General features: G+C 42.8%; 1 protein-coding gene across 1 annotated transcript in view; it reads right to left on the bottom strand.

Annotated features, from left to right (window-relative positions):
• Positions 1-26,990, bottom strand: part of SMG1 (SMG1 nonsense mediated mRNA decay associated PI3K related kinase) — a 120,940-nt gene that overhangs the window by 6,472 nt on the left and 87,478 nt on the right. The window contains exons 37-57 of the mRNA XM_049789256.1: positions 26,172-26,389; positions 25,787-25,941; positions 24,638-24,860; positions 20,878-21,124; positions 19,086-19,315; positions 17,108-17,356; positions 16,217-16,355; positions 16,015-16,124; positions 15,670-15,888; positions 14,907-15,097; positions 13,159-13,331; positions 12,716-12,995; positions 11,090-11,362; positions 10,618-10,852; positions 9,858-10,084; positions 7,571-7,721; positions 7,275-7,464; positions 6,614-7,083; positions 3,596-3,733; positions 2,865-3,017; positions 1,929-2,108 (exon numbers count right to left, since the gene is read on the bottom strand). Coding sequence (XP_049645213.1) covers positions 1,929-2,108; positions 2,865-3,017; positions 3,596-3,733; positions 6,614-7,083; positions 7,275-7,464; positions 7,571-7,721; positions 9,858-10,084; positions 10,618-10,852; positions 11,090-11,362; positions 12,716-12,995; positions 13,159-13,331; positions 14,907-15,097; positions 15,670-15,888; positions 16,015-16,124; positions 16,217-16,355; positions 17,108-17,356; positions 19,086-19,315; positions 20,878-21,124; positions 24,638-24,860; positions 25,787-25,941; positions 26,172-26,389 — 4,451 coding nt within the window. The remainder of the gene's footprint in view (positions 1-1,928; positions 2,109-2,864; positions 3,018-3,595; positions 3,734-6,613; positions 7,084-7,274; positions 7,465-7,570; positions 7,722-9,857; positions 10,085-10,617; positions 10,853-11,089; positions 11,363-12,715; positions 12,996-13,158; positions 13,332-14,906; positions 15,098-15,669; positions 15,889-16,014; positions 16,125-16,216; positions 16,356-17,107; positions 17,357-19,085; positions 19,316-20,877; positions 21,125-24,637; positions 24,861-25,786; positions 25,942-26,171; positions 26,390-26,990) is intronic.

Consider the following 26,990-nt stretch of genomic DNA (forward strand, 5'->3'; position numbering starts at 1 on the left):
CACTATTGCTCCGGCCCACTCTTTTGAAAAATCATACAAAGAATGGGTAATTGAATATTTAAGACATGAGCAATAAAATGGAAATAACATTGTTCATATACAGAATTCTCCACCCACTTTTTTATTTTTCCCCGTGGTACTAGGGATCAACTCAAAGCTTATGCACACAAGGCAAGTGCTTTTTCACTGAGCTACATCCCCTAGCCATACTGTTGTTGCTATGATTTTTTATTAAATATTTTTTATTTAAAGCACTGTAACTTACAAAGTTCTTCATAGTTAAAAATTTTAGACATATAATATATATATATATATATATTTTTTTTGGGGGGGTTTTGGGCCACACCCATTTGACGCTCAGGGGTTAACTCCTGGCTATGCGCTCAGAAATCGCTCCTGGCTTGGGGGGACCATATGGGACGCTGGGGGATCGAACAGCGGTCCATCCTACGCTAGCGCTTGCAAGGCGAACACCTTACCTCTAGCGCCACCTTCCCGGCCCCAGACATAAAATATTTTAGCACCAATCATACCACCAGTGTCAACCTCCTTCCACCAATGTTCCCAGAGTCCATCCCATACCTCCCTGTCTCCAAATGGTATCTTAATAAGTAACTTTTTCAATTTGGTTATGCAAGTTTGAGTCACATGATTTCATTGTTAACTCCCTGGTTTGGATATTTAGCTCCGCCCTTCCTAAACGCCACCAATATACCTGACTTTCCTTGATCTCTGTTCCCCATTATCTCACATAATGTCTTTCTCCTCCACTTACATTAAAATAAAACCAGAGGAGCCAGACTGATAGCAGAGTGGGTAGGAGAATTACCTTGCATGCAGCAAACCTGTGTTTAATCCCCAGCATCCCACAAGGTCCCCTGTGCTCCAACAGGAGTAATCTGAGCACAAAACTAGAGTTAGGTAGGTATTGAACATTGCTGAAAATGGCCCCAAAATCATAATTAATTAAAATAACAAAGCTCTAAGGTAAATCAAAAGGTTGAAGTGACATCTGCAGGGCTAAGATCTGACCCAAACCATACCAGGTACAGTCCTATTTGCCCCAGCACCCACAGAAATACTAATCAAGGGGCCAGAGTGATAGCACAGCGGTAGGGCATTTGTCTTGCACATGGCTGACCCAGGACAGACCTGGGTTCAATTCCTGGCATTCCATAATGGTCCCCCTATTCTGCTAGGGGCAGTTTCTGAGCACAGAGCCAGGAGCAACCTCTGAGCGGTGTGTAACCTTTTGAGCCAGGTGCAGCCCAAAAACAAAACACTAAACAAAAACGTGTACACACACACACACACACCCTAATCAAATATTAATCTAAACAGGGCCAAAGAGATAGCATGGAGATAGGGCATTTGCCCCGCACACAGGACGGTGATTTGAATCCCAGCATCCCATATGGTCCCCGAGCCTGCCAAGAGCGATTTCTAAGCGTAGAGCCAGGAGTAACCCCTGAATATTGCCGGGTGTGACCCAAAAACCAAATATATGTATAAACCTAAACTTCCTAGTACACAGCCTAACCCCTACTCATGAAATCTGAAGGCCAAATTTACCAAGCTGCTATTCTCAGGACTTTACTCACCGGTCTAGTATTCCATCTCCACCAGTCCTTGTTTCTACTCTATTTTACTCTGTCTTTCTCCTACCTTCCAAATCAAAACTTTTGAGTGGTGATTTTGAGAATCCTTGACTTTTTCAATCATTGTATTATTTGTGTAAATAATAGGTCCTTTTGGACTGAGAGCAAGTTGCAAACAGTTGTTATCCAGTCTAGCAACTTTTGTGTATCTAAAGCAAGCTCAATAAATCCAAGGTACATGATTATATTATACTGATTTGGGAATACCACTATCCCCTTATTGTCTTAGCATCAGGTATCTAGTTGCATGACAATGTATGTATGACTCACCACTCTTTGTAACAATCGAAGCTCTAATTCAGAGACAGAACTGTTAAACTGTGATGCAAATGAACACATTTGCTGACACCGTTTGATTAGTTCAAATAATGCAGCATCCAGGTTTAAGGCTTCTGCAGTTCTGGTTCGTAAACTTTCAAAATGAATGATATTGCTGCACAAGAAAGTGACCTATAAAGATGCAAAAGAAAAATAAAATGGTGACAATGAAGAAAAATACTGCAATTAATAACATGAAATAAATCTAGCCATTTATTTTCAACACTGATCCTGAAGACATGAGGGTGTGTTTTGGAAATAAATCAAGCACTTTCAAAGCAAATAATTCCACTTTGTTGATGATGGTCATCCAAGAGCCATAAACAACCGAAACATAATGGAAAATTTATATACCACATGACTGTTGTATACAAAATTCACTTCATAATAAAATGATCACATTCTGCTACAATTTATGCCAGGCCCAAATTTTATTATTTGAACTGTTGTTGAATAGTCTCTTTTTGTTCCTACTTTAAATATAAAGATCACAGTACAGGCCCAGAGAGATAATGCAGGGGTGAAGGAGCATGCCTTGCACATGCCCAACCCCAATTCAATCCCTGGCACCACATATGATCCCCTAAGCAGGAGTCACCCAGGAATGCAATGCCAAAAATAGCCCCTGAGCACACTATATGGTATGCCTCCTCACAATCACAAAACACAACTAGGTAATTGAAAATATTAAGAATATATGTACTTATGCTTGTGCTTATTTTTATTTGTAAATATTGAAATATTTACAAATAAAAGTATATGATGCAATATAGATAAATAAAACAATATAGTTTAATAATTGAAAATTTTGGTGACAATAAGGAATAGGGATATCATTCTAACCCATGCCCAAAAACAGCCAAGGAGGGCACAGGAAGAGCACCTTACCTGACTGGCTCTTTGGCTCTCTTTAAGGACCAGATTTCTTCTTTCAGCTATTGTTGCTTCGAAATCTTGTAATACAGGTGCCAACGCAGGGTTGGCACCACCTGCCCACTTAAGTCGCTGTTCAATACTTGCTTCAAGAGCTGCTAGTTTCTCCTAGGAAATGAGAATTTCAGAGAATATGGGCAGATTTCCTGTCAGTTCAGCATTTTATAGGATACAAGACAGTGGATAAAGGCAAGCAGGATAGTCACCACTAACACCACCCTGGAGATCAATCTGGACTTTGTTTTGACCTTGGGGAAGAATGGTTTGGCTTCAAATTCGCTGAAGGAACTTTTCACTTCACTGTCTCCCTTCTACTCCCCATCCTTCCAAAACTGTTCTTTAGAACAGAGAACTATTGCACTGCTCTTAACATTAAGAAAACTCTCCACTGAGTCAAGCCTCTGCAAATACATGCAAGCACCAAAACAAAGGAGAGCAAACCTCAGAAGAACCACAGCTGTAAGTGTGGGCACACCATCCAGCTAATCAAGTCTAAGGCCCCATATCACTCCCAGAAAGGGAAGCAGAATGGAGGGATAATAAAAGTCTGAATTGAAATTTTAACTGGAGAGGGCAGGACTGCTCCTGTGACTTAGCAGCCAAAAACAGGCAAGTAGTGCCTAAGCAAAGAGCCATCCAGCCATGGAAAGGCTCCTCCTCACCCAGGCCTACAAACAGACACACACCTGGACTGTGCCGATGGAAGTCTCAATCTGGCTCAAAGTGTGTAGCTTTTTTTTCATGCTGGTCAGGATGGCAGACCGAGGAGGAGGTGTGACAGACATGGCTTGTGGTCTATTGATGAGCAGATCTTCATGCTGCCACTGTTCGAAGGCAGAGAGGTACATGAATCATCAGAATTGACACCTTTAGATAAAGGTATGTAGAGGTGTGATCCAGGAGTGGAGTCGAAGAAAAACAAAGGTAACAGTAAAAGGGGTCAGCAGTGGAGAACAGAAAAGAACATTACCGGTTCTGGAAAGCCAGGGGCTTTAGCTGGCATGAGAGGCTCCAAACCAAATGCCTCCTACCAAGTTTAAATGGGCCAAGGGAGCCTCTGCTACCCCATCAGAGGCCTGTCTTTCTCCACCCCAGATTCCAGGGTTAGCCATGGGCCCCTGCTGGGGAAGTCTTTAAAGAGGACCTTAGGCCTTCCCCAACCAGCACAGGAGAGGCAGGCTTGAGGAAGGAGCTAGCAAACTTCCGGCTCCCAGCTCAACACAGACTTTTTGTTGTTGTTCTGGGAAGCGGAGGCTTTGGCCAGCATGACGGTCTAAGAGGCTCCAAGCCGAATGGTGATGCTCAGGGGTTACTCCAGGTTCTGTGCTCAGAAATCACTCCTGGCAAGCTCAGGGAATCATATGGGATGCCGGGAATCGAAACGGGTCTATCCCAGGTCAGCTGCATGCAAGGCAAATGCCTTACTGCTGTGCTACTTCTCCAGCGCCCAGAAGAAAACATTTCTAAAAATCTAAAGTGTTAGAAATAGAACTATTAACTTAGAAACAATTTCAGAATTGAAAATGGGGCCAGGAAAATAGAAAAATAAAAATGAAGAGCTAAAAGGGTCAGACTGCAAAGAGAAGAAAACGGGGTTTTCTATACAGCGAGCTCAAGATTCTAATTCCGGGGCTGGAGAGATAGCATGGAGGTAAGGCATTTATTTGCCTTTCATGCAGAAGGACGGTGATTCGAATCCTGGCATCCCATATGGTCCCCTGTGCCTGCCAGGGGTGATTTCTGAGCATAGAGCCAGGAGTAATCCCTGAGTGATGCCAGGTGTGACCCAAAAACCAAAAACAAACAAGCAAACAAACAAAAAAAAAAAAGATTCTAATTCCACTGTTATAAAGTAGCTTCAATATTAATACTAAAGTAATGCCAGCACAGGCCCCAAGAAAATTCAGTCTTAACATAATGTTTACAAGTTAGCTGAAGATACTGAAATAATTATCTAAAAACAAAATATACTAAATGTATCATGGGGCCAGAGTGATAGCACAGTGGATATAGTGTTTGCCTTGTATGTGCTGGCCAGGGGTTCTATCCCTGGCGATTCCAGCATGCTCTATGGTCCCCTAAGCCTGCAAGGAGTGATATCTGAGCACAGAACCAGGAGTAATCCCTGAGCACTGCTGGATGTGGCCCAAATACCCCCCCCTCAAAAAACAAAAAACCAAAAAAGCTATCATGTAGTGCACTGTCACTTAAAGCTGCATAGATACTGTACCGTTCTACAGATAAGGAGCATATACCTTAGGGCAGTTTAAAATTTCATTTGAATTCAAATCCAGAAAGTCAAATGTCTCACTGCTATGAAATCCTAAAATATAAACTCCCTCACATTATTAAAACATCAAAAAAAGTTTCAGAAATAATCTAAATATAGAAAGTATACTCATATACTGAAAAAAAAGTCAACCATTGGAAATGATACTTGAGGGGCCAGAGAGATAGCATTGAGGTAAGGCGTTTGCTTTGCATGCAGAAGAACAGTGGTTTGAACCCCGGCATCCTAAACGGTCCCTGGTCCCTGAGCATAGAACAAGGAGTAACCTCTGAGCGCTGCCAGATGTGAACCAAAAACCAAAAACAAACAAAAAAGAAATGATAATGAAATTGTTTAAAATACAAATAACAAAATGCAAGATCCCTTCCTGGCACATATATTCATTGCAGCACTATTTACAATAGCCAGACCATGGAAACGACCAAGATGTCCTTCAACAGATGAATGACTAAAGAAACTGTGGTACATATACACAATGAATATTATGCAGCCATCAGGAGAGATGATGTCATGAAACTTTCCTATACGTACATGGAATCTATTAGGCTGAGTGAAATAAGTCAGAGGGAGAGAGATAGACACAGAATAGTCTCATCTATGGGTTTAAAAAAAATTAAGGACATTATTGTAATAATCACCAAAGACAATAGAGATGAGGGCCAGAAGGACTGGCTCACAATATAAAATTCACCACAAACAGTGGTGCAGTTAGGGAAATAACAACACTACCAACTATCATGACAATCTTACTGAGAAAACTAAAATGCCTGTCTCAAATAAAGGCAACGATTGGGAAGGTGGGAGGGGGGCATTAGCAGTGGGAATGTTGCACTGGTGAAGGGGGTTGTTCTGTTAATGATTGAAACTCAACCCAACTACAATCATGCTTGTAATCATGGTACTTAAAGATTTTATATTTAAAAAAAATCCAAAACACCAAGTATAAAAAGCAACTGATCTCCAACACATAAAAAGAAGTATCATGATGTTAAGGGTGAATTTGCCTGGGTGGCTATTCAGGAAGTAGGCATTTCTCTTTTCTTTATAGTATACATCATACTAATTCCCTCCATTCTCCCCTACCCCCCCCCTTTTTTTTTTCTGAGTCACACCTGGAGATGCTCAGGGGTTTTTGCTGGTTCTGTGCTCAGAAGTCACTCTTGGCAGGCAAGGGGGACCATATGGAATGCTGGGATTCAAACCACTATCTGTCCTGGATCAGCTGCATGCAGGGCAAAGGCCCTACCACTGTGCTATCTTTCTCGCCCATTTTTCCAAATCCTTACACTGAGGGAAAACAAATGTCATGAGCAGTGTGGGAGCCAAGGATGCAGCTCAGCTATAGAGTACACATTCCACATGGGAGGTCCTGGGTTTGATTTTGAGCAATAAAGCCACCAGCACTCATACTTACCTGAAACATGGCAATATGCAGTTGAACACGTTGCAGGCTTGTCTTACATGAGGAGATACTGGTTTCCAGTCGGCGCACCAAGTCATGCTTCTTCCAGGCAGTGTCATAGGAACTCGCTAACACAGTTGCCCTGTTCATGACCAACTGAGAAAACTTCCCAATCTGAATGTTGTGCTCTACAGCTTTCTTGCATAGATCATCAACAGCAACTTTGCTCTCAGCACCAAAATCCTTTGCCTCTACCTGAGCAATGATGTCTACACCCAGAGCACTGATGAAACTGCAGAGCGTGAGTCCCAGAGCCTGGTTTGGCAGTCCAATCAAAAGCTGCCTCACAAAGTCAGCTGTGAAGGCCTTTATGGGCTTGGCCATTTGGTCTTCACTGAAGCAAGAGTTTCTAAAAAGGGTTTTCACATTGACAATCTGTACAGGTCCATTCACAGTATTCTGATCTTCAAGTGAGCTTGATCCTAAAAGAATAAAGTTTCCTTAAAACATTTCATGCAAATCAAAAAAAAAAAAAAAAAAAAAAAAAGGTAGTGAATCTGCTCATAAGAATATTTGTGTTCTTAGAAACATAAAGATTAAATGCACTCCAATCTGACCCCTTTTCCAGAATATGGCACAATTGAACCTATAATGTTTTAATATGGAATATTACCTGACAATGTTTTAGAAAAGGTCCCACAGAGCCTGAAGAATTCTTTAATCGTCTGGAGTCTTTTTAGGAAGAAAATCTCCTCTAGCACCTGCCGGTGATTATCATCATCAAAAAAATTGACTTGGGTACTCCTGGCCTCCCTTATAATGTCAATCTTGCGCCATGCTATAGGAATTTCCATCTTGTTTAACTGAATAAACAACAACAACAACAAAAATAAAGTCCAACTCTCAAATCTGCAAACAGAACGACTGTGCTGCAAAACTTCAATATCCATCATACAAGTCAATATTTACCTTTTCAACTAGTAAGCCAAAAGCAGTTTCAACCTGTGCAAACATGCCATCAAATGCTACCAAAAGCATCTGGCCAGCTGACATTTTTGGTGTTTCATCAACTGAGCCATTCCTGGGCTGAATTAATTCACCATACTGAGCATGAAGAACTCTAGAGGAAAAAAAGGAGTGTTAAAATTTTTTCCAGAAGATTGAAAAAATGGGAGGATATGAAAAATACCAAATCTCACATTACAGCTAACTCTACATTGTCTTTTTATATTAAAGATATAAGAAGGGGCCAGAGCAGTGGTACAAGCAGTAGGGCGTTTGCCTTGCACATGCTAACCTAGGACTAACCTAGGACAGAACACAGTCAGGAGTGATTTCCAAGCACATGGCCAGGAGTAACCCCTGAGCATCACTGTGATGGGTGTGGCCCAAAAAGCAAAAAAAAAAAAAAAAAAAAAGATTATAAGAAAATGGCAGATAACACTAAGCATGACAACACATCAGTGTTTAGAATTAAGTTTTAGCAACTACTGAATTTATGCATGCTTGCATAATCCCCCCCCCTTTTTTTTTAGGTCATACCCATCACAGTGGTGATGCTCAGGGATTACTCCTGGCTCAGCACTCAGAAATTGCTCCTGGCAGGCTTGGGGATCAAATGGGGTGCTGTGAATCGAACCCTAGTTTGATTCCCGGCATCCCATATGGTCTCCCAGCCAGCCAAGGGGAATTTCTCAGTGCATAACCAGGAATGGCCCCTGAGCGCCACTGGGTGTGGTCCAAAAACCAATCAATCAGTGAATCAATGGATAAGAAAAGTTTATTTAAAAAAAAAAAAATGGTGGGGCTGTAGCAATAACACAGCAGGTAGAATGTATGCCTTGAATATAACTGACCTGGGTTCAATCCCCGGTATCCCCATCCCCTATGTTCCTCGGGTCTGCCAGGAATGATTTCTGAGCGCAGAGCCAAGAGTGATCCCTGAGCGCTGCTGGGTGTGGCCAATAATAATAATAATTTGTGAGTCAGAGCAATAGCACAGTGGTTAGGGTTCTTCTTGCTTTATATGGGGCTGACACAGTTCCATCCCCAGGATCCTATATGGTCACCCAGCCTACCAGGACTGATTCCTCAGTACTACAACAGGAGTAACCCTGAGCACCACTGGGTATGGCCCCAACACAAAAAGCAATAATAATAATTTGCCCAAAAAAGGTACAATTAAAATGTGACAGAACCAAACAGCTTTTCTACCCAAACATTTTATGAGGTAGGGGCAAGCAAGATAGTGAGTAAGGCTCTTGCCTAGTATGAAGATGACTGACTGGGGATCAATCCTCAACATATTTAGCACAACCAGGAGTGAAACCTGAACCAGAGGCAGGAGTATATCCTGACCACTGCCAGATATGATTCCAAACAACAAAAAACCCAAAGATTATTATGAGCAAACAATGTTCTTTTTGGGGTAAATGAAACTTGTACTAGATTAAAGATGAAGTAAAGGCTGAACTATAGATAAAGATATATAAATTCAAACTGTTTTAACTCAGGGCTCTTTTTTTTTTTGGCCTTTGGGTCGCACCTGGCAGCGCTCAGGGGATACTCCTGGCTCTATGCTCAGAAATCGCTCCTGGCAGGCTCAAGGGACTATATGGGATGCCGGGATTCGAACCACCATCCTTCTGCATGCAAGGCAGAAACGCCATGCTATCTCTCCACACCCCCCTTTTTTATACCTACAACCCTTTATAAAGCCTAAGAAAATTGCATATGATTCCAGGCATATAAAATATAGACTAATATTAACCAAGTGGCAATACTGATTTATAAATTACAAAATTTTTGGAAGGAGGATAGAGGTTTTGGCCAAACCTGGTTGTTGGTTGTTCTCAGGAGCTTACTCCAGGCTCCGAGTTCAGGGATTACTCCTGGCTGGTTCAGGGAACAATGGATTGCTGGTAACCAAACCCAGTTCAACTAGTACAATGCACACGCCTACCCATGGTACTATCCCATAGAGTGCCCTGAGTATCACCAGGAGTAATTCTTGAGTGCAAAGACAGGAGTAACCCCTGAGTGTGGCCCCAAATCAAAGCAGAGCAAAATTAAAAGTAAACAGGCTGAACATGACATTCTTTTGTAGAGAGAGCACAGGTTTCCTTCCAAGTCCCTCCATTTCATTTCCACGATACTTCCCCTCCAAAAGAAAAGTGTAGTAAAGACAAGAGCTACAAATGTTTCAATCTGGCTTCCTCTTTCACAAGGAAAGAGAACACAGCAAAGATGTACATGCCTGGCGACATCGATGTAATGTGCATGTGTTTCCTCCTCGAGCCCCATTGCAGCATTCCTTAGGTAGGCTTGTAGAGCCTCCACCAGAGTCTGCAGGGGGACACCATCAGCCGTCTGCTCAATCAGCCCATCCAGCTCATGGAGCATGCTCTCCAATGTGGACTCGCCTTTCATCAAACACCGCAGAGCTTCTGGGAATATAATCTGCCGAAAATTTGAATTTAATTCCTGTAAAGCAGGAGAAAAATACTGTAATGTTTCTAGAGTTTAAATTGCACATGACTTTAGCAGCATTTAAAAGGGAGAGAAGTCGAATTGCTTTACTGAACTAAAGAGATGGGGATAGGCCAGAGTGATGGTGCAAGCGGTAGGGCATCTGCCTTGCATGCACTAATCTAGGACAGACCATGGTTCAATCCCACTGTGTCCCATATGGTCTCAGAAGCCAGGAGTAACCCCTGAGCATTTGGGCCACTCGGTGTGACACAAAAAAAAAACAAAAAAAGGGAGAGGGGAAGGGGGGGAGAGGAAAAGGGAAAGGGGGAGGTAGGGAGGGAAAGGGAGGGAAGGAGGGAGAGAGGGAGAGAGGGAGAGAGAGAGAGAGAGAAGGGGGGAGGGAGGGAAGGAGAGAGAGAGAGAGAGAGAGAGAGAGAGAGAGAGAGAGAGAGAGAGAGAGAGAGAGAGAGAGAGAGAGAGAGAGATATCCATTGTCGATGACTTTAGCAACCTTAGAAAACATAAGGTGATTTGACAGTGCTCACCTGAAGTGATATATAGACGCCATTTGCTAAGTGGACAGCCTCTGACGCTTCCACAGGGTTGGGGATATCCAAGTCCTGGGGTACCAGGTGGCACTGCTTCAGCAGCTGGACCAGGCAGGTGACATTGCCACTCATGCTGCAGAGCTCCTCCAGGAACCAGGCTCCATCCCGGGAAGTCAGGTCCACCAGCTGTTCTCCAGCACTAGAGGCTGCACCCTCCATCATCAGGTTCCGTCTAAATGTAATGGATAATTGAGCGATGGGACTGACTGAGCTCAACTCTTATACAAAAGAGAGTAAGAGCTCAATAGAGCTCCTTCCTCAGAAGGAACAGTAATGGAATAACTAACACTTGTCTAAACCAAGAAAGGGAAGTACACCTTTAGTTTGGAAGCAAACAAAAGGAATCATGCAATACATCAACGTTTTCAAAGAAATAAAATGGTCTCAATATTTTGAGAAATTCGCTCACCTTGTGAGGGTACAGAGGGCAGAAATTATAACACTCGCAAGACTCAAGGACCCTTCTTCTCCATTTTCATGAAGGAAAACTTTAATGCACCGTTCAATTTCTTTGAGCTGCTCCTCACAAACAGGCACAGTGACAGCCTCCTGCTTCAAGCGTTCCATCTGCCGGATTAGCCGGCTGTTGATGTCAGCTGCATACCGCTGCAGGGTCATCTCGGTGGCTGTGATGAACTGGCACACTGTTGGCGGGGGCTGAGGTGCATACTGCATCTCATACCTGGAACAGAGGAGATAGATGATGAGTACAACTTGACACTGGCCTTCCTGGCTATGGGTGAAATCCACAGCTCACAACAAGCAGTCTCCACCAAATCTGGAGAAATAAGAATCATTACTTTACAAGAAGATGATGTGGAGTTCAAGTAACTTAAGTAACTTATAGTTGCCGAATCAATATTTTTTTTTTTTGGTTTTTGGGCCACACCCATTTGACGCTCAGGGGTTACTCCTGGCTATGCGCTCAGAAGTCGCTCCTGGCTTGGGGGACCATATGGGACGCCGGGGGATCGAACCGCGGTCCGTCCTAGGCTAGCGCAGGCAAGGCAGGCACCTTACCTCTAGCGCCACCGCCCGGCCCCCCGAATCAATATTTGTGCTTGGATCCTTTCACTCTTTTTTTTGTTGTTGTTTTTTGGGCCACACCCATTTGATGCTCAGGGGTTACTCCTAGCTAAGCGCTCAGAAATTGCCCCTGGCTTGGGGGGACCATATGGGACGCCGGGGGACGGAACCGCGGTCCTTCTTTGGCTAGCACTTGCAAGGCCACCACCTCGCCGGCCCCTGGATCTTTTCACTCTTACACTGGATGTTTTAATTAGGAAAACAGTTACTTTCTTGAGAGACTGAGTTGGGTCCTCTACCCCTTCCATGGTACTCAGGAGTGGCTTCCAGAGTTACACTCAGAGGACCAAGAAGTACCAAGATTGAAGCCGCACACAAAGCATATATTCCAGCAGCCCCTCCTTTGAGGATTATTTGGGTAGTGATCAAGAATTAATTCTCTTGGTTTCTGCACTCAGAGATCACTTCTGAAGGGATGGGAGTAGTGGATGGGGTGGGCCAGACATGGTGCCAATGATCTAACACAGGTCAGCCATATGCAAACAAAACGCTCTGCTCACTGTATTCTAGCTCCATCCTGCCATTTTCCCAGCCTTACAACCTACTGACTTACAAGAACACCATGAGGTCTAATCTTCATAAATTCAGACAAAGTATCTCTATTCAAATTCCAGCTATCAACCTGTTCTACTGATAACAAAACATTCATTAGAGATCAGAGATAGGACTGATCCATGGGCAGGGTACTTGCCTCAAATGTAGCTGACCTGGGTCCAGTCCCTGGCACCATGTGGTAATTCAATTAACCTACTAGGAGTAATCCCTGAGAGCAGAGCCAGAATGAGCACTGAACACCATTAGTGTGACCCAAAAACCAAAATAAAAATCATACTAGGCACTATTATATCACTATAATATATATGCACTATTATATCACTATTATAAAGGTGAAGCCCACTTTGCTTCCAAGCCCAAGAGAAAGGCAATTATGCCCCAATAATTAACTCACTTTCGGTATAGTTCTTGACAACGATCCACAGTGGTGTTACAGATGAGTTCTTCCATCCAGGCTTTCCACTGTTCAATCCGATGCTTCTGAAATATGGCCTTTGGGTACTGCAAGGCCACGGTTGCATAGTGATGCAGCTGTTCCAGACAGCCACGAAGCACAGAGCGCCTCTGCTGCAGAAGACTGCCCACCTCACCCTCAAGCTGTTCACACTGGCTGATTAAATGAGCCTGGCCAGCATTTTGCAGAAATGCTGTTGCTGGCACATAGCTTGGAGGACCTATTGATGAATAAACAAATAAAGACCTCAAAAATAAAGAAGGACAATAAGGTAGCAGTCATAGGAGGAGTCCAAACTAGAATTCCACACAAATAAATACTCAGTCACCACACGTACGCACATACACATGCACGCAACTCAAGTTAAATAAACCCATACATACCCAGATCCATTTGTGTGCTGATCTCCTGAAGCAAACTGGCAAGCTGTGTGGCTTCTAAATTGTTGAAGGCAGCCTGATAATGTGTTATCCACTGTTCAAACTCATTCAGCTTCACCTGGATTGCTTCCTGGACAGCCCTCTGCTGAGTCTGGAGCTGAGTATGCTCAGAATACCTATGTGGGGGTTGTGAAGAGAGGAGGAAAATGACTCACTGAGCCTTCATGTTTTATTCATGTTTGTGATGGCCTGCTGAGCACCTTTTCAATCTTGAGGGCACTATTAGCTATCCTCAAAATTTTTACTTATTTTTTTGTGATGCAAAGGAGAAGAAACATAGCCTCCCACATAAAAATAAAGAGCTCTACTACTGAGTAACATGCCCAGCCTTTATAATCACAATAATATAAACAAAACCCTACCCTATCTGCCAAAATCTTAAATAACTTGAAAATAAAAGGCTGGTACTTATATTGTCTTCATTAAGTCTCAGAACCTCAAGCAGCATCTGGCACTTATGTATTCAACTGTTAATTGAGCCTAGGCTAGTTAGTACAAGGCATTTAACTTGCATGTGGCCACCCTGTTAGATCACAGCATAGCATATAGTCTCCAAAACACTGCTAAGAGTGATCCTGAGCACTTAGCAAGGTGTAATCCCTAAGTACCACTGGGTGTGTCCCACCCCCAATCCCCAAAAGGTCACTTCCCCAGTAATTATTCAGATATAAAATGTAGAGATTGGGGCCAGAATGTAGTATAGCAGTGAGAGCACTTGTTTTGTACATGGCTGGTCTGGGTTCAATTTTCTATAGCTCATATGATCCCTAAAACAGGAGTAATTTCTAAGTGCAGAGCTAGGAGTAACCTCTATTTTTGTGGCACTTCAAAACAACAAAGCTAAAATAAAACAACACTCCCTCCCATGTAAAGAACAAATCTACCTTCAGATTTTCTGCTTAAAGAAAAAAATTTGAGGTTTTTTTTTTTTCCCTTTTGTTTTTTGTTTTGTGGGGGAGGGAGGACTCACACCACTGAGTCTTAGGGGAACATGAGTGGATGGTAACTGAACTCACAACTTCACACAGGCAAGGCAAGTGCTCTATCACCGAGTCACATGCCCAGCCAAGTTCTTTTAATTAATAATTTACAGCCGCAGTCTTAGAAAACATCGATTTGTGTGAATGTCTGCAATAGCTCTAAGTTGACATTTATATGAATACAAAAATACTCCTACATACTGGATCTGAATAGATAGCACAGCAGGTAGGACATTTGCCTGGCACATGGCAGACCCAGGTTCAATCTCCAACAACCCATATTGTTCCCTGAGCACTGCCAGGAGTGATTCCTAGGAGCAGAGCCAGAGGTAACCAAGTGTTGCCAGGTGTATCCCCAAAACAAAATTCTCCAACATGTTTATTTAAAAAAAAGAGGCCCACACCGCCCATATGTCTCTATTTAGAGAGAATCGGACCAGAGAGAGAGCACAGTATTAGGGCATTTGCCTTGCATGCGAGTGACGTGATTCAATTCACAGCATTCCACATGGTCCCCCAAAGGGGCGATTTCTGAGTGCAGAAACCAGGAGTGACCACTGAGCCGATGGATGTGGCCCAAAAACTGATGTGAGAGTGAGAGAGAGTGAGTGAGAGAGAGATGAGAGAGACAAGAGAGATGAGAGAGACGAGAGAGAGATGAGAGAGAGACAGTTTTTAAAAAATAGAGACTAGTACAGCACTGTTTTCAACCTGTGTTGCAGAGTATGAGAAGGATGATCCACTCTTTCAGCTCCTTCAAGAAACTCGATTTCTTCCAGCAGCTTGCCCTGCAGTCTCTCCACACCTGTGAGCTGCTCTTGTAGGCTGAGGTATTCGTCTAAGTTGCTGTCCAGCTTGGGAAGCACCACCAGCATCTCATCTCTATTCTTAAACCAGTTCACCTATGAAAAGATGAGCAGGAATCTCTTTACAGGTCCAGCTGTGCACTATGAAGGGGTCTGTCAGAAGACAGAAGACAAACTGTTCTAAGGACATCGGCACCTGTCCTTCAAGTCTCAATAAAACTGTAAAAAGTGATGGCATCAACCACATTTCCTTTTGTTTCACAAAGGAAACAAAAATTCAAGTTCACAGAGCTAGAAACTAGGGAACTAGTGCAGTGAATACCATGCCTTCCAGACAAGTTTAGCATGACTGTCATAAGTCACTGGCACACAAATTTCTCGGGTCAGCCTCTCCCCATAAATGTGAAAACGGGGTCACTGCCAGCAATGGTCAGTGGTTCCATACTAGGCCAGAGGATGCAATGCTATTTGGGGTATGCAGGGCCACCCTGGCAGAATGCAGGAATGCTCAAGAAACCTGGGGCCCAGTCTTTTTATTCTCTTCCCAGCCATTTCCCTGCCATTACTCATGACTTGAGCCTTGCAAAACATTTAGAAAAGCAGCTTTCCACAGAGTTTACGGTAACCTATCCCCATTAGCAAACAAATGATATTTCTTTTAGGTTTACCTTAATCTCAGCCACTCTGGAAGAGAAGAGGCTACGGGTGATCTCGCGTTCCATCTCTCTCTTGCTCTGCTTGCTCTCTGCCTGCTGGCCACCTCCGCCATAGACAGCACCAGCGAAGCCAGCCTCACCCCCCGCTGTCCAGTCCACTAGGGGGTCATACACAAAAGCCTCCAGCAACGTCAGCAAAGTCTCTCGGCCACGTCGCATTATGTGCAAAACCTGTTTTTACAAGAGTGGTACGTTTTTCTAAAGCTTTATTTGCTCCCAAATTCCTTAGTAAAATGCTTTCTAGCTACAGGGTGTGAGAATAGAGGTGCACTGGGAGGTGTGAAGGAAACACATTACCTGCTCACATGAAAGCCTAAAAACACCTTCCACTCCAGTCACGCCCAGTGCCGTTTCAATATTCTGTGTCATGCGAAAAGGTACTTTCTCAGGAACCCTAAGACTTTTACCTTAAAAAGACAGAGCATTAGAACTGTGGTCTTTCATCAAAACATAAGAAACCCTCAACCCACAAGAGACTGTAAAGTTTGCTTTCATTTACCTTTTTCAAAGCAAACGTTGTAATCAATGTGCACAACCTCTCCCGTGGTCATATCTATGAGCACGTTATCAAGATGTCTGTCCCCAAGGCCAATTATGTATCCGACCATAGACATGACTGCAGTTGATCTGGCATAGGACTAGAGGGTAGAGGACACAAAATGCTCATTATTAGCAAACTTCCCTCCAATGGGAACCACGCTGCAAAACTGATAAAACTCTGTAATCCTTTCCATTTTTATTGGGGGCACAGGTTGCTAGGCTACATGTGGTGCTGGTCTAAGGCTCAGGGTCATGAAGTGTCAGCAATTGAACCCACATTCACTTCATACAAGGCAAGTATCTTAATCTCTATACTAGCTCTCTAGGCCTCACTACTCAAGGCAACTGCAGAGGGTCCCAGCCTCTGTATTGAACAGCCTCATAAACAAACTAGTCCATTTTGGTGTGTTGGGTCACTAACAGATGCTGTGTTTACAAAACAAAACAGCAGGCCAGAGGCTGCTCAATGGGCTGAGCTAATGCCTGGCAGGTGGATGTCATATCCCAGGTTCAATCCCCAGCATCCCACGGTTCCTTGAACAACATACTATGTACAATCCCCAAATACAGAGCCAGGAATTGACCCCTAGCACCACCCTGTATAGCCAAAAAACAATCAAATTAAAAATAACTACCTATTCCTTAGCTTTATCACTTCTCTTTTATCTAAAGTTTCCCATCTCTTCTTTCCACAAATCTGTCTACTGTGCCCACACACTCCCTTATAAAAATCAGAAGAACGTTAAGACTCAAATCCCAAATGTGAATGGGACAGGGAAAGCAGAAGAGAAAGGAAAGCAAGATAGATGAACCGGGAGGCATAGAACTAGGCCTGTGCAGCCTCAAATACCTGTGTGACTCTCCACCACTCATCAGGGGTGGTGCACGAGGACCACAGCTCCTTTGCCAAAAGATTTGGGGGCGTAGCCTCCATCAACTCTTCCAGGACTGCCTTCATGACGTGAAGGGGCCAATCTCGTCGTGACACATCTAGGCTAAGTCCAACAGCTTTCAAAGCAGGGCCAATCTTACTGTAATAAAGTTCACTCGGCCGAGGTACGATTCCAGGATTTTGAGGAGTTTGGTAGGAATCTTGGGCCTATTAAAATTTTTTTTCAAAGATGGGATTTAAACAAAGATGATTACCCTTATTGTAAAGCACTGTAATTTGTGTTTTTAATGGCATTATCCACCTATCCAGCTAAAATTTCAAGCATCAGAGAGTTGAATATCTGAAGTTCCCATCATTCTTACAATCATAGAGCTTCCTCTTAGTAATAACTACTGTGCTGAAAAGCTATTTTACTATTAAATCTCTTATTAGCTCAGCTCAAACTCAACAGCCAAATTCTTTGTCATGTATAATTCAGTTGGAAATTCCTAATTCCTGAGCAGTGGCACAAGCAGTAGAGCATCTGCCTTACACACACTAACCTAGGACGGACCCCAGTTCGATCCCCTGGTGTCCCATATGGTCCCCCAAGCACATAGGCAGGAGTAATCCCTGAGTGCCATTGGGTGTGGCCCAAATTCTGCGCTTGAATAATGATTAAATCATCAGTATAAAACTAATATAATATTCAAGAATAAGGACCAGAGAGATGGCATGGAGGTAGGGTGTTTGCCTAGCATGTAGAAGGACAATGGTTCTAATCCCGGCATCCCATATGGTCCCCCGAGCCTGCCAGAAGCAAGTTCTGAGCGTAGAGCCACAAGTAACCCCTGAACGCCACTGGATGTGACTCAAAAACAAAGAAAACAAACAAACAAAATTCAAGAACAGATTATACAATTTAGTTAACCATTTTCTATCTCTCCCCTCTTATTTGCCTTCAAATGTTCTACAGTCTCCTAACATCTACTTATAAAATTTTACTCATTTTGATTTTTTGTCCTTCCCCATAGCTATACTAATTAGAATGGTGTCTTTCAGTCAGATGTCAGACTATAAATTATATAAAGATAGACCTTAATCAGCAGTATTTAATATCATTCCTGGCACATCCCAGGTACTCAAGACATGACTTCTAATATGGTCCAGTGATAGCATACAGTAGGCAGGGCATGTGACTTACATGCAGTTTTGATCCCCAACACCCCATATGGTCCCCCTGAGCACTGCTAGGAATGACTTCTGAGCACAGAACCAGAAGTAACCCAGTGTGACTCAAAAACAAACAAACAACAACAACAAAAAAAAGGTTTTTAAGGCTGGAGCAATGGCACAATGGGTAGCGTGTTTGCCTTGCATGTGGCCTAGCCAGATTAGATCTCTGGCATTCGATATGGTCCTCCGAGCCTGCTAGGAGTGATTTTTGAGCAGAGCCAAGAGTAACCCCTGAAACACAAACACACACACACACACACACACACACAGACACGGACACACCAGCAACAACAACCACCAGATGAATCAAAGTATAAAGTTCAGATAGTCAACAGAAGATGCCCCAGTGGTTAACTCTAAATTTAAAGTTGTTCTTATTCACTGACTTAAAAAGATTCTGAACTTCAAAGCTGTTTGATTAACAAACTCAGTTAAAAAAATCATTCCTAATATTAAGCCAACAACAGCAAAATGAAAGCTGTAAAACACCACACCCCATATTCTTTATAAGATAAATGCCAAGTCAACATTTCCATGTCTTCAGCATTTTATCTCTAAGTACTTTCTAATAGAACTTCCCTTCTTTGAGTCTTTTAACTTTGTAAATCTGCCAAAGCACAGCTACTCTTATCGATCTTTCAACATAACATAATAGGGATACACACAGACTAAATTAGGAACCTTCAAATATAAAGACATCAATATTAGAATCACAACGAACCTTTTGTGCTTGTAAGGCAGCTTCCCGTTGTTGCCATCGCTTGTAAAGACCAAACAAGGGTGTGGCTCCATCTACCCACTGAATTAATCCTGATCTTGTTCCAAGAGGAGTTACTGAATAGTGTCTCGCGTGGAAACGGGGTGTTTCCTGGCGATTGATTGTAGCAAACATGGTATTTACGATGGACAGGAACTGCATTATTCTCTCATCTAGATGTAAGTCCTCCAGTCCTATGGAAACATATTCAAGGCAAATTCGGTACATCAGATAAGTAAGGCATAAAGAAATGAATGAGGCTAATAACATACCAACAATAACAGCCAAAAACCAACATACGAGGGCCAGAAAAATGATACCAAAAGCACATGTTCTTAGTGCAGAGGCCTTAGGTTCAATACCCAGCAAGTACACAGAGAGCAAACCCTGGCCCTAAGCTTGAATGCAGTACACAACAGACTTCAGCAATGCCCAGCATAGCCCAAAAGAAACAAGTATCAGAGAGTATCAGAGAATATTCGACTCAAGTATTAGGTAGGTACTAGCTTTACTGGCTGTCACTCACAACTAAATATAGGTGGGGAATGAGAAATCATATCAAATCACTTTCATTAAGTATTCCTCTAATACTTGGGTTGGGTCATAACAGTGTAGAACACTTGCCTTGCATATAGCCAACCCTAGTTTGATCCCCAGCATCCCATATGGTCTCCTGAGCATCACCAGGAGTAATTCCTTGAGTGTAGAACCAGGAATAATCCTGGAGGCATAATGAGGAATGACCCTCAACCACCCAAAAAAAATATCTACTAAGAGGGTAGAGAGACATTATGGGAATAAAATGCAGGCCTTGGGGCCTGAGAGATAGCATGGAGGTAGGGCGGTTGCCTTGCAGGCAGAAGGACAGTGGTTTGAATCCCAGCACCCTATATGGTCCCCTGTGCCTGCCAGGGGTGATTTCTGAGTGCTCTAAGTGCTGCCAGGTATAACCCAAAAACCAAAAAAAAAAAAAAAAAACAAAAACAAAAACAAAAAAAAAAACAACTAGAAATAAAATGCAGGCCTTACATGTTCCTGACTCCATTCTGCTCCCTGATACTACATGATCACTAGTGCAGGCCAGAGGACCCCAAGCACCACTGGTATGGCCCAGGTAATCCCTAGCATCACAAAGTCCAGCAGCCAGTCTTTAGGCTCTTACACTGAGCAATCAGCCTGGATAGCAGAGAATGTTCTCTGGGAATGTCATAAAAAAAGAGACCTACATAGGCTGTAGTTTAGGCACCCTATACCAAGGAGAGCCCTGGGTTCCAGGCTGGCAATGTAAGATCTTTGAACACTGCTGGGATAGTCCCCAAGCACTGTCAGGTATGACACCCAAACCAACAGTGGAAAAGAAAAGAATCACAAAAGCAGTAAGGAGAGGGTTCGATGACTTTACATGTGGAACTCCAGTTCCAATCACTAGTACCACAAGGTCCCTGGAAAACCTCTGGAAGTGGTTTTGAGCTATGGGCCCCCACCAACTTCCCACACACATACCTTTAAAATAGAATCCTGGAATGTGGCTGAGTGATACAGTAGCTGCCCTGCCTGTATGGGGTTGTGCATGTCACCCCAGCATAGTCCCACATTTCCTAATGAAATTTCCAGTACTCCAGCACTCATACCACAACCAAGTGAGCATGGCTAAGACCAACACCGCCACAGCAAAGAGAAGGGACATCACGTAACAATCCACCCTGTGAAACCCAGGACGAACTGCTGATCACATTCACCCATTTCCGAGTCCTACCTTTGAAAAGGTATGGGTAGCTCTTGCCGTCTGAGCCCAGAAAGAGCAACTTCTTTGGCTTGGTCTTGGTAGGCAGAATTGTGATGGTCCCACCTACGCTGTGGATGGTAACCGTGTCCCGAGCTGAGACCTCTCCAGGGAGAGCGATTTCCGTATTGGTCATGGCAGCCAGCCATGGGCTGATTTCTTCAAGACGTAAGATGTAACTTGCCCGTTTCTGTGCTCTCTGCTGCAAGCTCAGCATTATCTATATTTATTAGGAAAAAAAAAATATCACCACAGCAACTTTCTTCCACATTCCACTTGACATAAACGTGGAATAAGCAGTATAAATGGCCTGCTAGCTTATATCCTCCCTTTAATTTGATGTTCTATCTGGGCCCTCGTGGGACAAGAGACAATGGTCTGCTAATATGCTTTAGGTGATTTCACACCCTCTGATGAAAGCAGTGAGATCCCAGCACAGAGAAGAAAATAACTCTCTCATCATAAAAGATGGGCTGTGGGCAAACTCATTCCCCACAGCTAAGCAAATCGATGCCAATACAAATCAATTAATCCTTGAAATAAAAAAAAAGGATATAGCCAGCTAAGGGCTCTGAAAAATAAAACAAGAAAAACCACAACCCATCCTAATAACTTCCTAGAAAGTTGTTTTTATATGAAGATATCTCTATAGATAACTCAATAATGTATAACTAGATTAGTAATTCTGAGTTATGCTTTCGAGGAGGAAGAGAAGGAGAAGAAGGAAGAAGAAGAAAGAAGAAGGAAGAAGAAGAAGAAAGAAGAAAGAAGAAAGAAGAAAGAACAGACCGAAGATGGTATTGAGCACAGAGCCAGGAATAAGCCCTGACAATGTCAGGAGTGCCCCCACCCCGCAAATAAAAATAAATAAATAAATAAATAAATAAATAAATAAATAAATAAATAAATAAATAAATAAGAAAACCAATCATAAAAGTATTTCTTCTCTGCCTTATTTTACACACCTTTCAAAACATTCTTCCTTTCTCTTCCTGTGCTTTACTGCACAGAACAAAGAAGAAAATGCAATGAACCATAAAAAGAAGCAAGCCACACATGGAAAACTTTATCATTCAGTGCAGCAGGCTAGTGCTTCTAGGTATTTTTCTGTGTATAACAGCTTGCATTCACTAAAAAAGTTAGGTGTAATATCTGTACCTACATTATATTTTTCAATAGTTTCTCCTTACCACTTAAATCAGTGGTTCTCAAAATCAGTAGTTCTCAAATAGTGGGGCATGCTCCCCGACCCGGCTCTGTAAAGGGGGGCCACACCTCCTCATGGCCTCTATTCTAAGCCTTTTCATAGCAGCTACCTCTCCAACTCCTTGTCATAACAAGCTAAGCCCCATGGGGTATTTTTTGAATTTTTATTTTTTAATATATATTTTATTTAAACACTTTAATTACATACATGATTGTGTTTGGGTTTCAGTCATGCAAAGAACACCACCCATTACCAGTGCAACGTTCCCATCACCAATGTCCCAAATCTCCCTCCTCCCCAACCGACCCCCACCTGTACTCTAGACAGGCTTTCCATTTCCCTCGTACATTTTCATTATTAGGACAGTTCAAAATGTAGTTATTTCTCTAACTAAACACATCACTCTTTGTGGTGAGTTTCCTGAGGTGAGCTGTAACTTCCAGCTCTTTTCTCTTTTGTGTCTGAAAATTATTATTGCCAGAATGTCTTTCATTTTTCTTAAAACCCATAGATGAGGGGCCGGGCGGTGGCGCTAAAGGTAAGGTGCGCCTGCCTTGCCTGCGGTAGCCTTGGACGGACCGCGGTTCGATCCCCCGGTGTCCCATATGGTCCCCCAAGCCAGGAGCAACTTCTGAGCGCATAGCCAGGAGTAACCCCTGAGCGTTACCGGGTGTGGCCCAAAAAACCAAAAAAAAAAAAAAAAAAACCCATAGATGAGTGAGACCATTCTGCATTTTTCTCTCTCTGACTTATTTCACTCAGCATAATAGATTCCATGTACATCCATGTATAGGAAAATTTCATGACTTCATCTCTCCTGACAGCTGCATAATATTCCATTGTGTATATGTACCACCGTTTCTTTAGCCATTCGTCTGTTGAAGGGCATCTTGGTTGTTTCCAGAGTCTTGCTATGGTAAATAGTGCTAAGCCCCGTGTTTATGTCTCTGTATGACTCTGGAGCTAAAAGTTGCTGTGTTCTACTTCAAACCTCGCTTCAAAAAGCTATGCATTGCAAAGCATGCTCATTGTAGCCATTAATCCAGATATCACGTGACTATGATTAAAAAATCAGCTCAAATTATTTTATATTTTTTGTTTTCCAGGTTAAAGTTTTTTAATAAAGATACTATTTACAGTAGTGCGGGGGGGGCGCAAAAAATGTTTTTCTTTCTGGGGGGGCATGACTGAAAATAATTGAGAAGCACTGCATTAAATAAAGGAGTCAGTAAGGAACAAAGAAAGGACAAGAAAAGTCGAGAAAAAGCTTCAGACTTCCTCTAACTAATGCTGCTATTGCTGTAACAAATTGAAAAAAAAAAAAAAAGAGAATAAATAGAAACATAAAAGAGGGCCGGGAAGGTGGCGCTAGAGATAAGGTGTCTGCCTTGTAAGCGCTACCAAGGAACAGACCGCGGTTCGATCCCCCGGCGTCCCATATGGTCCCCCCAAGCCAGGGGCGATTTCTGAGCACATAGCCAGGAGTAACCCCTGAGCGTCAAACGGGTGTGGCCCAAAAACAAAAAAAAAAAAAAAAAAAAAAAAAAAAAAAAAAAAAAAAGGGGCCGGAGAGATAGCATGGAGGTAAGGTGTTTGCCTTTCATGCAGGAGGTCATCAGTTCGAATCCCGGCATCCCATATGGTCCCCCGTGCCTGCCAGGAGCAATTTCTGAGCGTGAAGCCAGGAATAACCCCTGAGCACTGCCGGGTGTGACCCAAAAACCACAAAAAAAAAAAAAAAAAAAAAAAAAAAAAAAGAAACATAAAAGAGACCAAAATAAACAGATCCTCTATTAAATGAACAGATCCTCCTCTAATAGCCTAAGAAGAACTGATAACAAACCCATCAAAACTGATTTTAACTTTTTTAATTTCTAGCCACACCCAGCAGCACTCAGGGATAACCCCTGGCTCTGAGCTCATGAATCATGCCTAGCAGGCTCAGGAGGAATAATATGGATAATATGGGATGCCAGGGATTAAACCTGGGCCAGCCACGTGCAAGGCAAACGTCCTACCCACTGTGCTATTGCTCTGTCCCCTCATGTTTAAAATTTTTTAAATAATAAATTCTACCCAATAGAGGAAAAATCATTTAAGTCCATATGTCTTTTCTTGTCTTTTTGGTTTTGTTCCTGGGTTACTCCTGGCTCTACACTCAGGAATTATTTCTAATAGTAATGGGAGGCCAAGGATCAAAACTAAGTTGGTCACATGCAAGGCAGTGCCTTTCTCACTCTACAAGCTCTCCAGTCCAAATATCCTAAATCTTAAATGAGAAAACTAGAGCAACTAGCTAAAGGCAAGAGTCCCCTTCTCTGGCGCTTCTAAGGGGGACCCTTTAGATTCGTAGTTCCCATACAGCATATTCCTTCTTCACCTTTCTCTACAAATAACTGGTCATGCACTGACTTTCATGGGCTTACAAGATCTCATCTTCCTTCTGAGGAGCGCAGTCCCTCATTTATACTTTGTTTCTGCATGGGGATTTCCTGTTTTAGTAGTGTTCTTTAAATTATCCTGTACCTCTTTAAATGGAATCCAGCTGCTCCCAGGCTTTGCAGGGTTTGATGGTGTCTTGAGTTTTTCAAGGGCATTTTCAATTGCATCTCCATAGTTATCCTGAAACCACTTTTCATGAGGTGTTTCTGCAGGGGCTGCTGTAATGCTCCTTACATGCTCCAGAGCAAACACAATGGGTTTCATCAAAGCCGTGTGCTTCTCTCGCATGATAGCAATTTTCTCTTCTCTGAGAAAGACAAAGAGTTTTAAACAAATATGGAACAATTTAAATTATGTACCAAGTAAACAGTATTAAAGATTATGTCAAAACTTAGGTATAAAATGTTGGTTTATTTTTTTGGGGGGGGGGAGGGTCCACACCCAGCAGCATCGCTCCTGGCAGGCTAGGGGAACCATATGAAATGCCGGGATTCAGGCCACTATCCTTCTGCAATCAAGGCAAATGCCCTACCTCCATGCTATCTCCATGCTATCTCTCCAGCCATAGGTATACAATAACTTGCTAAGAGAACATGATGGGAGGTGAATAAATTTTGGGGGCCATACATGGCTACTCTTTGTGGGTTTGCCACATAAAGGCCAGTGCCCTTCACTACCTCTAGGGTCCCAAAATTGATAATTGTTCTAGAAGCTTAAGTTTGAATATGATCCACTAAATCAATATAGGTGCATACACAAAATAACTGAGTCCTAATTCATAAAGATACTTGTAAACAAGTTTGAAGACGCATGTTTGCAGTAACCAAACACTAGGAGCACAATCCTTATAAGTATTCCAAGCACATCTCACACACTGAATCAACTAGAATGATTAGTTGAGTCTGACAGAAATGGACCCTGGCATTACATGGAAGCACCACATACACACAGAAAACAGCATTCCCGACACACAACACGAAGAGCTCTTCAAAACACTATGCTAAAGGGAATAAAGCAGACATGAAAGGACAAATAATATAAGAGCTTTTTAAAAGTAATCATATGCACAGAGAAATAGATTAGTAAGAGGTAGACAAGAGCTGTGTTTGGCAGAAATAGGGAAGCAGTATGTGTCTAGGATGGAACTTTAGCAAGTTTTCTCTCAAGTATCTTACACAGGAAACAAAATAAAGGAGTGGGCAAACCCCAGAACGAGCATGTGTGAAAGCGTACTTGCGTAAGGTATTGTTGTTCTGGACTCTCTTCACCTCATCCTCAAGCTGCTGAATCCGCCTCAAGACATACATGTGCTGCTGTAACAGGACTCCAAGCCAGAGTTCATCCCAGAGAACTGTAACCCTGCGCAGCTCAGCCACCAGCATCTGCACCTGCACATACACCCCAAGAGGCCCAACTACAAACCTGCACACAAGTCACAGGTGTGTACATTTGTGCAAGACACAACCAATCTTGAGTAGTGATTCTTCCTGATCAATACATATTTAAGGCACTGACCTCGTCAGGCTAAAAAATTTTACTACTCCAATTTCCTTCCATGACAATGTTGCTTTCAGGCACTTTCGTGGTTTGGCCTAAATCAAATACTAGAGTTTCCTACCTGTAAGACCATCGTTGGATTTGCAGAGGACAGCTTGTCCACAATTTTGCTGTAGCAATCCTGCATCATGGCTTGATCCTCATTCAGTCCACTTTTCGGCTCATCCTTATTGCTGTCCTGAGAAGCAGGAGGACTCCCTCCCTCACATTCAGAAACAAGCAATTCTTCTCCTTGAATATTACCAAGTAAAGTTGGAATCGCAGAGGAAAATTTATTTCCTATAATTAAACAGGAGGTTGTTTACCTTGGATGTTTCGCCCAGGTATGCTGAGGAAAGGGAAATAATCCACTAAACTCTAATCTTTTGTGCTATGCATTAAAACATGTACAGGGGACAGAGAAATAATGCAGCGGGATAGGGTTTTGCCCAGCAAGCAGCCACCAAGGAGTCAATCACCAGTAGCCCATATAATCCCCACAGCCCCACCAAAAGTGATTCCAGAGTACAGAACCAGGAATAAGCTCTAAACATCACTGGGTATACACTTCCACCCCTTAAATAAGACCACAAAAAATAAAATAGTATGACCAACAAATCTCAATATTCTACCTTTAGATAAATTGAGCTTTAATATATTTTTGGCCACACCCATTGACGCTCAGGAGTTACTCCTGACTAAGTGCTCAGAAATCGCTCCTGGCTTGGGGCCATATGGGACGCTAGGATCAAGCCAACGTCCATCCCAGGATAGTGCTTGCAGGGCAGACACCTTTAATATAGCGCCACCGCTCCGGCCCCAGTTTTAATATTATTAAAAACTAAATGGAAAATTGTTACCCCCCACTTAGGGGGACACGAACCAAAATTGCCTCCCTGGC

Source organism: Suncus etruscus, chromosome 15 (genome assembly GCF_024139225.1).
Source record: "Suncus etruscus isolate mSunEtr1 chromosome 15, mSunEtr1.pri.cur, whole genome shotgun sequence".
NCBI classification, from domain to species: Eukaryota; Metazoa; Chordata; class Mammalia; order Eulipotyphla; family Soricidae; genus Suncus; species Suncus etruscus.